Source organism: Galeopterus variegatus, unplaced genomic scaffold, assembly GCF_000696425.1.
Source record: "Galeopterus variegatus unplaced genomic scaffold, G_variegatus-3.0.2 Scaffold180, whole genome shotgun sequence".
Taxonomy (NCBI): domain Eukaryota; kingdom Metazoa; phylum Chordata; class Mammalia; order Dermoptera; family Cynocephalidae; genus Galeopterus; species Galeopterus variegatus.
This window is the reverse complement of record NW_007726291.1, coordinates 390,855-404,875: the sequence shown is the minus strand read 5'-3', so window position 1 is coordinate 404,875 and position 14,021 is coordinate 390,855. Positions and strand designations below refer to the sequence as shown.

At 42.3% G+C, this 14,021-nt stretch overlaps 1 protein-coding gene across 1 annotated transcript in view; it reads right to left on the bottom strand.

Moving 5' to 3' along the window:
- FRMD4A (FERM domain containing 4A) overlaps positions 1-14,021 on the bottom strand; it is a 183,692-nt gene that overhangs the window by 130,515 nt on the left and 39,156 nt on the right. Inside the window, exon 2 of the mRNA XM_008564083.1 lies at positions 7,780-7,874. Coding sequence (XP_008562305.1) covers positions 7,780-7,874 — 95 coding nt within the window. The remainder of the gene's footprint in view (positions 1-7,779; positions 7,875-14,021) is intronic.

The following is a 14,021-nucleotide window of genomic DNA, read 5'->3' as shown; positions in this document are numbered from 1 at the left end:
GGGTAGATTAAAAAGAAAAATGTAAAGCATAATTCTGGGGCCGCAACTTTTGGCTGCAGTACGACTTGTTAAAATGTTGTTTTCTGGGTGCTCCCGCCTCTTAAGAGACTGTTAAGAGTCTCTGCACTGAAGGCTGCTTACAAGGGGAACACAGAAGCACGGAGTGACTCATCCGAATTCCCTTATCATAATTTCCCACTATTTGGGCAAAAGCTAAAAATTAGGGTAGATTAAAAAGAAAAATGTAAAGCATAATTCTGGGGCCGCAACTTTTGGCTGCAGTATGACTTGTTAAAATGTTGTTTTCTGCTCATGGTCTTGGGTCCAAAGTCACAATGCCTACAGCAAACAGGGCTGTTTCTTTCCTATTTAACACCTCGCTGTCCTGACACCAAGTGTCACCCTCAAACCTTTCTTTTTTTCTCCTTTGAGTTAGGATGGGATGGAGAGCCAGAAAGTAAAGAAGCATTTCCTCTACACAGTTTAACTAAGAGAGGCCTGATAGCTTGGTTTTCATGATTCTCATTGATTTTTCATTTGGGAATGCACATCAGTGCAACTGCCAATAACAAAGCCAGAAAAAAAAAAAAAGGGTCCCAACAGACACTTTAAGTATTTTTGTTATTAGGTGACAAATAACCATCTTTAGTGCTGAGTAGGATTACACTCAATTGGTTTATGGTTGCAGCAGGTCTCACTATGGGGTCAGTAATATATACGCAATTGCTTCCGGGCAATAGAAATTGGATGCATTTCTTTAACGGATTGCTTTTAGGTTCTACGCATAATACAAATAGATTTTTGGTTCGAGTGTTGGCACCTTCGATAGAGATGGCTTCAGGGTGAGTTTTGTTTATAGAGTTACTGGAGGGTGGAGGTGTGGGATAAGTCTATCTGAACTGATTGCTTCTCAAACCCGGTGGGAGAATGATACTGCATGCCTTTTAGATGCTTTGATTGTAGATAGATTATATCACATGGAATTAGTTCCTACAGAAAACTAAAGCAAGAGCATGAAATTCTCATAGATGTCTCCACATAGAGTGGAAGATTGTTTAGCTCTTCAGTGACCTTGACTCCGAAGTGTATGTGTTCATCAAGGAGATCTCAGGGATACTGAGATCAAACCCTTAGCTACAAACCCTCAAATAACAGAGAAAGATTAAAGTAGGGTGTGTACTGGGAGACCAGATTACTAAATCACGGGCCATTTGGTCCAGTTGAATTTCTGGCTTCAATTTTATTTCTTTTTTTTAAATTTAATTTTTTCACCCATTCGAATCCAAATTTATTCATTGTAACTACATACATACAGGCATTTGGCTACTTTATTACATTGTCTAGTATAGTTGGGCTCACTGATTTCTGGCTTCAATTTTGATAGAGGAATTGTTTGCTCAACTATGTTCTCTTAAGGCTGTCCAAATTTTCTTTTACAGCACCTCCTACACTATATTTTATAAATTACCTCCCAAACTACAAACACCAGCTCAACAAGGGGTCAAAGGCCAGTTATTTCTGTATTTCCTGTGGTTAACAGCAGATGCTAAATACATATTTGCTAAGAGAATGAAAACATCAGATTCACAATATGCCCCATAGATCAATATTTTTGTAGGGTCAGTGACTGCCACCCATGTATAGACACAGTTCCTGCCCTAAACAACCAATCCCCATACTCAGAAAGAATTCATTCTACTCCTGGATCCGAGCTCCTTCATATCACCTGCACTCGGAAGGAAAACATGAGAATAGAGCCCGGGTCCCTAAACCCTCCTCAGATTGCACCAGCCATTTTCTTTCTCAGCTGCACACAGCAAGAGTTATGCTCAAGCACTTCTCTGGTCACTAAATATAAGGGACTGACGTTTGCATAATGTCTGACAGTGTAGTGCGGGCATCTAGGAGGCGCTCGTGAATGCTGAATGCCAGGTTCCCAGAAGAAGCTATTGCAACCCAGGCACCGAGGCCGTAGCCGTGGACTCACTCCTGTCTCACCGTACATGAGTTAATGAATGGAAATCCCAAACCTATTTCCAAACAAGTCACTTTCCCAGAGCTGCTGCGTCTTTTTTTTTTTTTTTTTTGTCTTTTTTCGTGACCGGCAACGGATCGCAACCCTCAGTGTTGCGCCCGTACCGGACCGGACCGGCTACGGGATCGCAACCGTCAGTGTTGCCCCCGCTCCTTGCTCAGCCAGTGAGCGGCTGGGCTGTATGTGGGATCCGAACCCTCGGCGGGAAGCCGCCGGCTTCCCAAGCGGCGCACTGTAGCAGTGCGCCACCTGGCCGGCCCTTTTTTTTTTTTTTTTTTGTCTTTTTTCGTGACCGCAACGGATCGCAACCCTCAGTGTTGCGCCCGTACCGGACCGGACCGGCTACGGGATCGCAACCGTCAGTGTTGCCCCCGCTCCTTGCTCAGCCAGTGAGCGGCTGGGCTGTATGTGGGATCCGAACCCTCGGCGGGAAGCCGCCGGCTTCCCAAGCGGCGCACTGTAGCAGTGCGCCACCTGGCCGGCCCTTTTTTTTTTTTTTTTTTGTGGCTGGCCAGTTTGGGGATTCAAACCCGTGACTTTGGTGTTATAAGGCTGTGCTTTAACCAACTGAGCTAACTGGCCAGCTCTGAGCTGCTGCTTCTTATTGTTCCTTCCGCAATTGGAAAATTGCATTTCTATGTTGTTTGTTTTTAAGTTGTAGATCAGCTCCTGGCTGGGAATGCTCATCCCTGAGACATTTTTTCAGATGCCTCAGCCAGTGCCAGTCACAGTTCTACTCTACGCAAGGACACAGGGACAGTGGAGAATAGAGACTGCTCCCAGGTACTGGCGCCTCTGGGTGGGTCTGAAGATGCATTTCCAAAGAGTCGGGGCATTTGAGACTTAATAAAGTCTGGAAAACCCAGACTCCGCAAACAGTACCAATCGGAAGGCGCAATCAACTGAGACAAAGGATGCTGAAAAAAAAATCCTTAGGTTACCTTACAGGTTCTGGAACTAGGACCCTGGCTTCAGAATGTCTGTGAACCCTCTAAAATTTAAGCAGAATTTATTCTGAATGCAAACACTTGTGGCGAAGAGGGGATATAACAAATTTCAAAGGGGTCTGAATAAGAGGTTAGGAACTACTCGTTTTCTTAATTGGTATGTGAAAATACATTCTAACTGTACCTGGTTTTTAAAATATGCAATAATGGTTAACTAAGTTTCTTCTCTTTCTCCCTAAAGTTTCTAAATACTTTTAAAAATGTTTGTTTTTTTTAAAAGATAGATACTTATTTTCAGCATTAGATGAGCAATTCTTAAACTTTATGACAGGAGATACAAATTAAAATTTAAATACTTTATGGCAATCATGACTTCAACTTGCGGTGTCTTTGACTATTTCTGCTGAATAGTCTCAGAGTTGTTTAGTTACAGGTTTTGACGATGGGATCCTCTGTCCCTCTCCCCACCCCACACCCAGCCAACAATTTAAAAAAAAAATAGGTAAAACTTGAGTGTTAAACCAGCAATGGAAATATTTCAAAAATAAAGTGTAAAAATGACTTTCTCTAAATGAAAATCTCATTTACACTGTTTGTACACATAGGAACACTAAATCTGAACTTTAGAGTTGGTTCTCAAACTGTTAAGAATGGAGCGTGGAAGGGAGAAGGTCTATAACTTTGCAGGCCCCTGGGATGTGTCCTTACTGGTTCCAAAAATCCAATGTTCAGGTAGAATCAGCTTCTCTCCTTACATCTGGAGGGAGGGAGCAGAGGAAATTTACTCCAACATCCTCTCTCTAGAACAGGGGTTTCCAAACTTGGATGCATGTTAGAATCAACTAGGGAGCTTTGAAAAATCTCAATGATCAGGCCACACCCAGAACAATTAAATCAGAATTTATGGGGGTAGGTTCCAGGCATTGGTGTTTTATAAAGTGTCCTACGTAATTCCAGTGTGCAGCCAATGTTAAGAACCACGACTCTAGCAACACATAAATAAGTATTTTGAGATCAAATTTATACCAGGTTATTAATTTGCTTCAGAATATTTTTAAAGACTGCCAAAATGTCATTGTTTGCACATATCACCACAATTCAGGTCATTTATAGATGACCTCATTTATATCTCTTTTTATTAGGACAGTAAGTAAAAAGAGAGGTAGGCTAAATGCAATTGAATCCTAGAACAGAAAAAGATGTTGGTGGAAAAACTGGGGGAAGTTGAATTAAGTCTGTAGTTCAGTTAATAATATAGTACCAATGTTAATTTCTTAGTTTTGATAAATGCAACATGGTTTGAAGATGCGGACATTTGGGGAAGCTGGGTGTATACAGGAACTCTCTACCATCTTGACAATGCTTCTGTAAGTCTAATTATTTCAAAAGAAAAAGTTTAAAAAATTGAATTAAAAAAGTCAAGGCATGGGCCGGCCTGGTGGCGCACTGCTACAGTGCGCCACTTGGAAGCGCGGCGGCGCTCCCGCCGAGGGTTCGGATCCCACATACAGACCGGCTGCTCACTGGCTGAGCGAGATGCGGGCGCAACACCGAGGGTTGCGATCCGTTGCCGGTCACGAAAAAAGACAAAAAGGAAATAAATAAATAAATAAATAAAAAAGTCAAGGCAGAGTTGGTATTAATGGTGCAAAATTGTTGATTGACAATTTTAAATATTTAAAATATTAACGATTTTAAATGTTAAAATTAAAAAGTTAATTTTAATTTTAATATTCTAACAATATTAAATATTCTTGGGCATAATGTCCTGCACTGTGGATTTAGACACTTTATCAATGAATTCAACTCGTAGGGTTAGGGAAACTTGGGGAAATTTCCAATTTCCTGTCTACATTCTGCTTTATATATCTTTCCTCCAGTTTCATCTAGATCCCAAAAAATGTCAACAGCAGTTAATTTTGAAAGAACCACTGATAATATCTGACCTGGGAGTCATATATTCCAGTATTAGAAATTCTACTATTAGGAATGATAACACTGCCAGTAATAAAATCTTGCATTTGTACAGTACTTTATAGTTTGTTTATATGCACTTTCTAAGCATTAATCTTGTTAGATTTGCATCAAGAAATAGGCAAATACATGTGGTACACTAAATGCTGTCATAAAGAATGAAGCTTCCATTGCATTTTATTATAAAACACCTAGTATTGCACCTGTATAAATCAAACACACACTCAGCTCACAGTACACAAGCACAATTCGAAAGCACAGTTATTAAAAGATCCCGTGTTAGTGTCAAGTGGTATGTAAAGGGAAGGCAGGGGACATACTATAAAGCTGGTGCTTACTGACTTATGAATCCCCAGTCCAGAGCTGGTCACACTAATTGGTGGGGGCAGCTTTTGTTTTTCCCTTTCCTGCCAGGAAAAGGAGAAAAGTTTGGATTACCAAAGAGGCACCAGTGATGTCTGCTGGCCCAGGTGCTGTCTTGGCTATGGCTCACTGCCCCTGAGTCACGGCCACCCCTGTGCCCCTCTGTTTCCATCTCCTTGTGCTAGTGTCTCCAGTGCTAGTGCTACTGGTTTTTGATTTCCTCTGGGCCCCCGCGGGGCATCAGGCCCATCTGGCCGTTAGCGTTGGCCGGCTCCGGCTCTTTTCTGCTCACCTGCAGCTGGCTGCCCACCACACCTCCCACCGCTGGAGAAACCCTCCACCCAGACTCCAGGAAGGTGGTGCAGATGGCAGCGCTTTCTCTGAACCATGCCAGAAGGAGGGTTCATACCCTTTTCATCACTGTCCCCCATGAAGCCTGCATGTTGCCAACTCCACTGCTAGATGGTGTGAGATGATTTTCTCAAGCCTGGCCTCTATGCATGCATGCACACACACACGCACACACACCCAGACTCCAGGAAGGTGGTGCAGATGGCAGCGCTTTCTCTGAACCATGCCAGAAGGAGGGCTCATACCCTTTTCATCACTGTCCCCCATGAAGCCTGCATGTTGCCAACTCCACTGCTAGAGGGTGTGAGATGATTTTCTCAAGCCTGGCCTCTATGCATGCATGCACACACACACGCACACACACACACACACGCACACACACACGCACACACACACAAACACACACACACTTTGCTGGCCAGCACAGAGAACCAGGCGTAGCTGGATGGGACGACTGGACTTTGCGGTGTGCACTTCCTTTCTGTGATGTATGGCTTTCATGCCCTGCCTCTCCCAGGAGAAAAGTGACTTCCTACCTTGCAATCGATTCCTTCTGGCCAGTGCTGTTAGGGCAGCCATTGGGGCGTCCCTCTTCCTCTTCCGCCCAGGAGAACATGCTCATTGTTTGAGTCTTGTTTACTCAAAAGTGAAGTCTAATTGGGACTCATCTGGAGTTCATGGGCTCTTTTAGTAGAGTAAACTTACTTGGGAAATGTGAACAATGGAAATTTGATTAATTGAAACTTATGGTTTCCTTCTAATTAGTGAAAAAAGTAGGAAGAGCAATGTACGAGGTTTACAGCGATTCTCAGGAGAAAAGGGTAGAAACATTTGCATGTGTGAAAGTAATTGTTCTAGATGTGTATTTGTTTAAAAACACTTTTATTATTATTACTGTGTTGGCTCCTTTCCACTACAGCTTCTCTCTTGCCTGCCCTCTGGCCCAGTTCCCTGCAGGCTCCAGGGACAGGGGCTGACCTCAGCGCCAACCCCGCCCCATTTCTTGAAAAAGATGTGGCTTTGCTTCTGCTTTCTGTTCCTGAACACATCACCACCTACAATGTCATTAATTTATAGGGTGACTATATGTTCCAGTTTGCCCAAGCCAGTCCCAATTCACATCCCCTTTTATTCACAGCATCCTAGTTCAGATAATAAATCATATGGCCACCCTGTCTGTTTGCAGCTCCCCGAAGCTCAGTGTATCCATGTGTGGATACAACTGGTCACCTCTCCTCCTGACCAATGTGGATGCCGCCTGTTCTTGCTTTGGAGCCCATCCTGCCTTGATGGCACCGTTCCTGGGGCAACAGCTCCTCCATACTGTCTTGCTCAGCCACTAACCTAACTCTGATCTGTTAGTATTTTAGAAAATCATCTCTGTAATTCTAAACATTCAAAGGAGCACACACACGTGCATGTGTGTGTGTGTACAGAAGAAAAAGAGTATGAAACATTTGCTTAGAGTAGCTTATTCTTATCTAGGAATTGGTACAGGTATTCACTGTACTCTTTTGATAACTTTTACATTAAGAAGAAAATTGAAATTTTAGTAAAGATATTCCTTACTTCTATTGCAAAACACCACGTTACACAGCCAAACTGAAAGACCATTGAAAGCAAATACTTCTCGCAGGATGAGTGATCTGAATTTTTGATTTTTTATATTCTCTCTACTTCAGCTTAGACAGTGAAACTGCACAGACACTTTTCATTTTGAATTTATCATCAAATTCACTTCCTGTTATTGTTATTCCCACACTGGAAAGAAATGTTTAATTTCCAGAAGTTTTCATTTAACTTTAATAGAAAACAAACCCATACAGATCTACTTTAAAAAAAAAATAAACATTTTGGTCTGAATACGAATCTGCTTGATTATAAGAAGTAGTTTACCTAATGATTTCATGATATTAGCATCACCCTAATTATATCCTTTGGCTGTTCCAGGCATGATCACAAGGCCTTTGAAATTTGAATGATGAACTTGGACTGACCCCAGACCCCGGGACCCAAGTGGCCTGCAGCTGATTTCACTGCGGACGTTGTTCAGTGCAATTTCAGGTTCTGAGCTTTTCCTCCAGGTTCTGGGGGCCGGGCAGCACTTACGTCTCATCTGTGAATGCTATTCCAAAGTATTCCTTTTCCTTCAGGTTGAAGTGAGATGCCACGAGGTCAAGAAGCTCCTTGGCCAAAAGCTTGGGCTGGAGGGAGAGTACAATGGAAAAAGGGTAAGTGACCAGAGATGACTTCTCCTAAAACATGTAATCTCAGGCTTCTATAATGTTTTCAGTGGAATATCTCAAAGCCCAAGTATATCAACGCAAATGATTTTTATAAATCCCAAAAGAGTAGACAATGAGGACACTGCTGAGCAAAGATCAAATAAAGGGTCGTCAGTGGATTGAGACCTTCTGCCTTGTTTCCCCAGTTTTGTTCTGTCAACATATGGTACTTGTCTTTGGCAGGGCTATCAAACCCTGTGGCTTTCCTTCCCCACATTTTATGCTGAATGGACAAGAAGATGCCTTATTTTTTTAAATAAATTAATGTATTTAACAAACACTTATATAGTTTTTGCTCTGTGACAGGCACTGTTCAAAGCACTTTACAAATATGGTCCGCCCTCTGTGTCCACAGGTTCTGCATCCCAGATTCAACCAACCACAGACTGAAAATATTTTTTTAAAGAAAACCAATAAAATATAAAAATACAACAATAAAATATAATACAAATAAAAAACAATACAGTATAACAACTATTTACAGAACATTTACACTATAAATAATCTAGAGATGATTTAAAGTACATGGGAGGGTGTGCATAGGTTATATGCTAATGCCACATGCTTTGGATTGAATGTCCCCCCAAAACTTAATCCCCACTGTAACTGTTGAGGGTGGGAAATCCTATTATGGTAATTGGAAGGTGGAGCTTTGAAGAGGTGATTAGATTGTGAGGACCATGCCTTAGTGATGGATTAATCCATTTGATGGTGTAATGGCAGTCGTTGGCATGGTTCTAAGGGCTTTAAAAGGAGAACATAGGAGAGTCTCCCTGCTCTGCTATTTTGCCATGTGAGATTCCTGTGTCACTGTCATCACCAGTAAGGCCATCATCAGATGTGTTCCCTGGACTTCGGACTTCCCAGTCTCCAAAACTGTAAGCAATAAATTTCATTCTCTTACAAATTACCCAGTTCCAGGCATTTTGTTATAAGCAACAGAAATGAACTAATATACTACACTATTTGATATTTGAGCATTTTCAGATTTTTGTATGCTTGATGGATGCTGGACCTAATCCCTGTTGGCTATGGAGAGACAACTATACCAGCATCTTTAATCCTCATCACGTTGTGATGAGGTCATCTTATTATTAATCCCCTTGTGCAGGGAGGAAACAGCACCTGGAGATTAAACAAGTATTGGGAGGGACTGGGATTTGAATCCTGGCCATCTGCCCTCAATCACTCTACATGTTCCTGTAATTTTACATACAAACAATACAAGTGCCCTCCTGCAAGAAATGTTAAAATTAAGGTGACAGAGCCTTGGGAATAGCATTTGAGAATAAACTAAAATTTCACCCTCCTTTTAACTTTTCATAGGAGGAGAGCAGTCTTCACATACGTATTTATATGTTTTGTTATAAACTCTTTCTTTAAAATCTCTGTCAATCTAAAGAAGTACATCAGAGCTTGAGGCATAAAATCATTGCAGATGTTTGTGAGTAATGTCAATCCATTGTTCACCTTGGTCTATCACTATTGAAATGACCACAGAACACCAAGCACTGCAGTGTGGGAGGAGGGAAAGCCTGTCTGATGGGAATATCAGGCTAAAAGAGGTATTTCTAAATTACTTCCAGGTCATGCCTGGGAAAACACATTGCTTTTTCTCTAGGACAACTGCTCTATTCCAAGCGTATTACTGGACATCTCCAAGCTCAGAGCAAAAACAGACTTCCGAAGAGAAAATGTGTGTGTGTGTGTGTGCATTTATGTGCATTATTTTCAGTCTTCCTGAGAATATTTCCTACTCTGGAGGCTATCTTTGTTGCATTTCTGTGTTCGGAGACTGGATAAGATATAAATCAAGAGTTACATGACAGTTTGATTTCTTATCTCACTTTTTGGGTGCTGCTGTGGATTGAATTGTGTCTGCCCAAAATTCATATGTTGAAGCCTTAATCCCCAACACAATGGTATTGTGATACAGGGCCTTTGGGAAATAATTAGCTTTAGATGAGGTCATGAGAGTGGCCCTCATGATAGAATTAGTGCCCTTATAAAGAAAGACATCAGAGAGCTTGCTTCCTCTCTCTTTCTCTCTCCCCACCATGTGATGACATGGCTAGAAGGTAGCTGTATGCAAGTCAGGAAGAGAGCCCTCACCAGAAACAGACATTGATCTGGGACGTCCAGCCTCCAGAAAATAAATTTCTTTCTCACAAGAAAATTAATTTCTGTTGTTTAAGTCACCCAGTCCGTGATATTTTGTTCTGACAGCCAAGCAGACTAAGACAGGTGCACTTCCTTTAATTCAACAGACATTTATTTATTGAGTACCTACTGTGTGCAGGACACTAGCCAAATGCTGAAGAAGATACAAAAATGAGCAAGAAACAGCACCTGCCAATAAGGACCTTCAACTTTCATCAGGGCCACAGAGTCAGAGCTAGTGTTCAGTTTAAAAAGCCCAGGCAGGTGCCTGCCACCCTTTGCTGCCTGGTTCCTAGGCTCAGGGGGGCGGCCTCAGGACCCTGAAGACCATCAGTCCACCAGTGAAAACTGATTCAACTGACAAGAGTGGGTTTGAAGTTATGGCGGAACTTCCTCCCCAGAAGACAGAAATCAGCAGGGGAATCCATCTTGATAAATCAACCCCATCTTATAATCTGTCCTTCCATTCACACTAAACTTTGAGAAAGTGAAAAAGCAATCTCTGGAACCACCAGCAAATTCAAGATTTTATGTCAAGGCCTCCTTCACTGATAACAGAAATTCTACCCTGGGGGGAGACTGAGGGGTCAACATGGCACATCTCAGAATGTCACTGATGAATTATGAGGTAGAATGCAAGCGAGAGATCCTGAAGCATCATGGAAATGATTGCTTGCTAGGGGCCAGCACTGTCTCCCCCCAAGAAGGCATCTGGCTGCCCAGTTACAAAGCACTGAATGCACTGGTTGTGACTGGCTAAGGTAGTGTGGCTGCTTTTTAAATTGCAACATGGAGATGCTCCTCAACTGACGATGGGGTGATGTCCCAATAAACCCAATGTCAGTTGAAAATATGGTAAGTTGAAAATGTATTTAATACACCTAACCTGCTGAACATCGGAGCTTAGCCTCTCCTACCTTAAACATGCTCAGAACCCTTATATGAGCCTATGGCTGAAGAAATACATGACACTGTAGAGTGTCAGCTGTTTGCCCTTGAGACCCCATGGCTGACTGGGAACTGCTGCTCACTGCTGCCACCCAGCTTCACAAGAGAGTATCACACCACATATCGCTAGCCCAGGAAAAGATCAAAATTCGAAGTACCAGTTTCTACTGAAAAATCCTAAGTCAAACCATGTAAGTCAGGGACCATCAGCACTATATTTTTTTTGTCCAAACAACTGACATCTCTTTCAAAGTAGTCACAAAATTTCTAAGATGCTTGCTATTTGTAAAACATTTTCGGTAACATTTTTGGGTTTGTCCTTGAAGCTTGTGTCAGATTTGTAAAAGCACCCTCACTGGTGATAAATCTTTTTGTGCTCAGAACAGATTCGATTTTTTTCAAAGGTCAAATGCCACGTGAAGTCCAGACTAGTGAATGGGAAGCGAGGAGGAGGAGTGGGTGGTCATGCTGGGTCCACCCTGTTTTCTAAAATGAGGTGTGACTATAAAGTAATTATTGTGGGTTCTTGGGCATGATGGCAAGAGATCCAGCCCACCCTTGCAAATGACAGAACTAAGATTACTTTCTCTTTGAGAGTTCAACTTTAAAGCAATATCTCAATGGATTTGATCAGAGATGCATAAGTTTACCCAGAAAGAGAAAGAATTATTTGCAGGGCTGGTATAGTTAATCCATAACCTGCTTCAATGTATTCACTATCCCATGGAGTGGGTGGGGGGTGGATGGAAGGTTGGGTGTGCGGAGGAGGTTGATATAAGTTTACCCAGAAAGAGAAAGAATTATTTGCAGGGCTGGTATAGTTAATCCATAACCTGTTTCAATGTATTCACTATCCCATGGAGTGGGTGGGGGGTGGATGGAAGGTGGGGTGTGCGGAGGAGGTTGACGGAGCAGTTTGGGGGGAGGAAGACAAGCTGGGGAAGCAAATGTGATTGTAGCCAATAGGCGTTGAGTATTTGGGCTCCTTACCCAGTGGTAAGGCCTTTTAAATGGCAGAAATGGAGGTATGGGGTTACTTTAGCTGATTGTATTACATTTAACTCTTTTTCTTCTAATTCCGTGCCTTCTGAGGAACTCATTGAGGCATTACTATGTCCTTGATATGGTGCTGAGCACCCTCACATGTGATCTCATTAGTGTCGAAAATAGAGCTGATCACTCCTTTGCCAAAGAAGAGTCTAATACTTGGAGATGTCAGGCTGGCAGTCCTCAGTCTCCTAGCGAAGCCAGGATCCAAAACGAGGTCTTGATACACACAATGGAATATTATTCGGCCTCAAAAAGGAATGAAATTCTGACACAGGCTACAACATGGATGAACCTTGAAGACATTACACTAAGTGAAAGAAGTCCCCCACAAAAAGATAGTGTATCATTCCTTATATGAGGTCCCTAGAATAGGAAAATTCATAGAAACCATAGAATAGAGGTTGCTAGAGGTTGATGTGCCCTGAGGGCCCTGCCTGGGTAAGGGTTATACAGTCATTTGAAGCCAGGATACTGACACCGTGGATTTATACATCAGTACTTTGAACTTGGTTAATGCGAGTCTTCCCCACGGGTGAAAAATTAGGTGTCTGAGCTTCAGACGTAAAGAAATGACTCCACACACTGAAAAATTCATCAGAAGAATGGATACTACCTTGGGGGCTTGTGGAGACTGACTTTTGGTCTCTCCATGGTGACATGTCCTTTTTACATAGGAACTTCTACAAAAAGAAAACAATTTTTCTTGGTGCCTTAAAAACTGAAGGCAGTTAAAAAGTTCTGGGCAATAGCAACATGACGGGAATAAACATTATCTTCTCAAATGAACTCTTTTTCAAGGATTGCACCTACATGGATGTCTATCTTTTGTTAAAAAAATTACAAAGGTCAGTCCCATTGCTTTATATGACAGTTATTCTAGATCATGTGTGTCGCCACTCTCCATCAAGAAAAGCCTCCATTTGTCACCCACAACTTACAAATGGAGAAATAAAGGCAGTGAAGAAGGTGACAATGGATCCCAGAAGACACTGAGGTTACAACTCCTGAATCTGAACTCCTTTTAAAAGCCACACACTTTTTCCGTTTTCATGGTGACCAGCAACAGCCTGGATGGCGGCTGCTCCACCTGTGAGACTGAGAGCTCCCACCCAACACCCGAAGGATGTGTAGTGTGAGCAAGACATAAACCTCAGCACTGAAACCGCTGAGACTTTGGGGTTTACGTGTCATCATAGAATAATCTAGCCCATCCTGACTGATGCAAACACCAAATCTTTGATCTCCGTACGGTTGGTTTAAAACCATTTCAGGCATCAGCCCCTTGATTTCCTGATTTTGCAAATGAAGACAATATCCCACCTCAACATGATGGTGATTAATGAACTACGTTGTTCTGAAAGTTTCTTAAACTCATTTAGAGAAGGTTGCTGAGTAAGCAGAAAGCTGTCTGCTATTATGCACTTTGAAGGGATGTTTACAGAATCCTGCTGATTATAATTTGCCAATTACTCATGCAGTAAACATTTGTGGAGCTTTGCAGGGATCGGGGTGGGAGCGAGGCCAGAAAGGCAGCCTGTAGCTCAATCAAGTTCTCCAGGACAAACTGGGCAGGAGCCTAAACACCACCAGAATCAGGCAAGAACTGTGTGTCTTGGGTTAGAAACAGCCTCTTCTGGGTCATTGGTGCCAGCCTGACCCTACAAGGTCATTGCATTTAAGACTGACGTTCTCTCAGCCTGTCATTAACTTTATTCACTCAACATTTTCTCTGTTCTCTTTTTCTTTTTCTCTCTCAGACTTTCCATTGTGCGTCTAAGCTTTCATTCATCTGTATATCTGACAGATAAAATCTCGTTACATACATCCCCCTCAAAACGCACTGCTTAGTGGTGCTGCTCCTGTGCTAACAGGATGGAATTTCCAACAAGAAATGAGCCTGAAACCTGG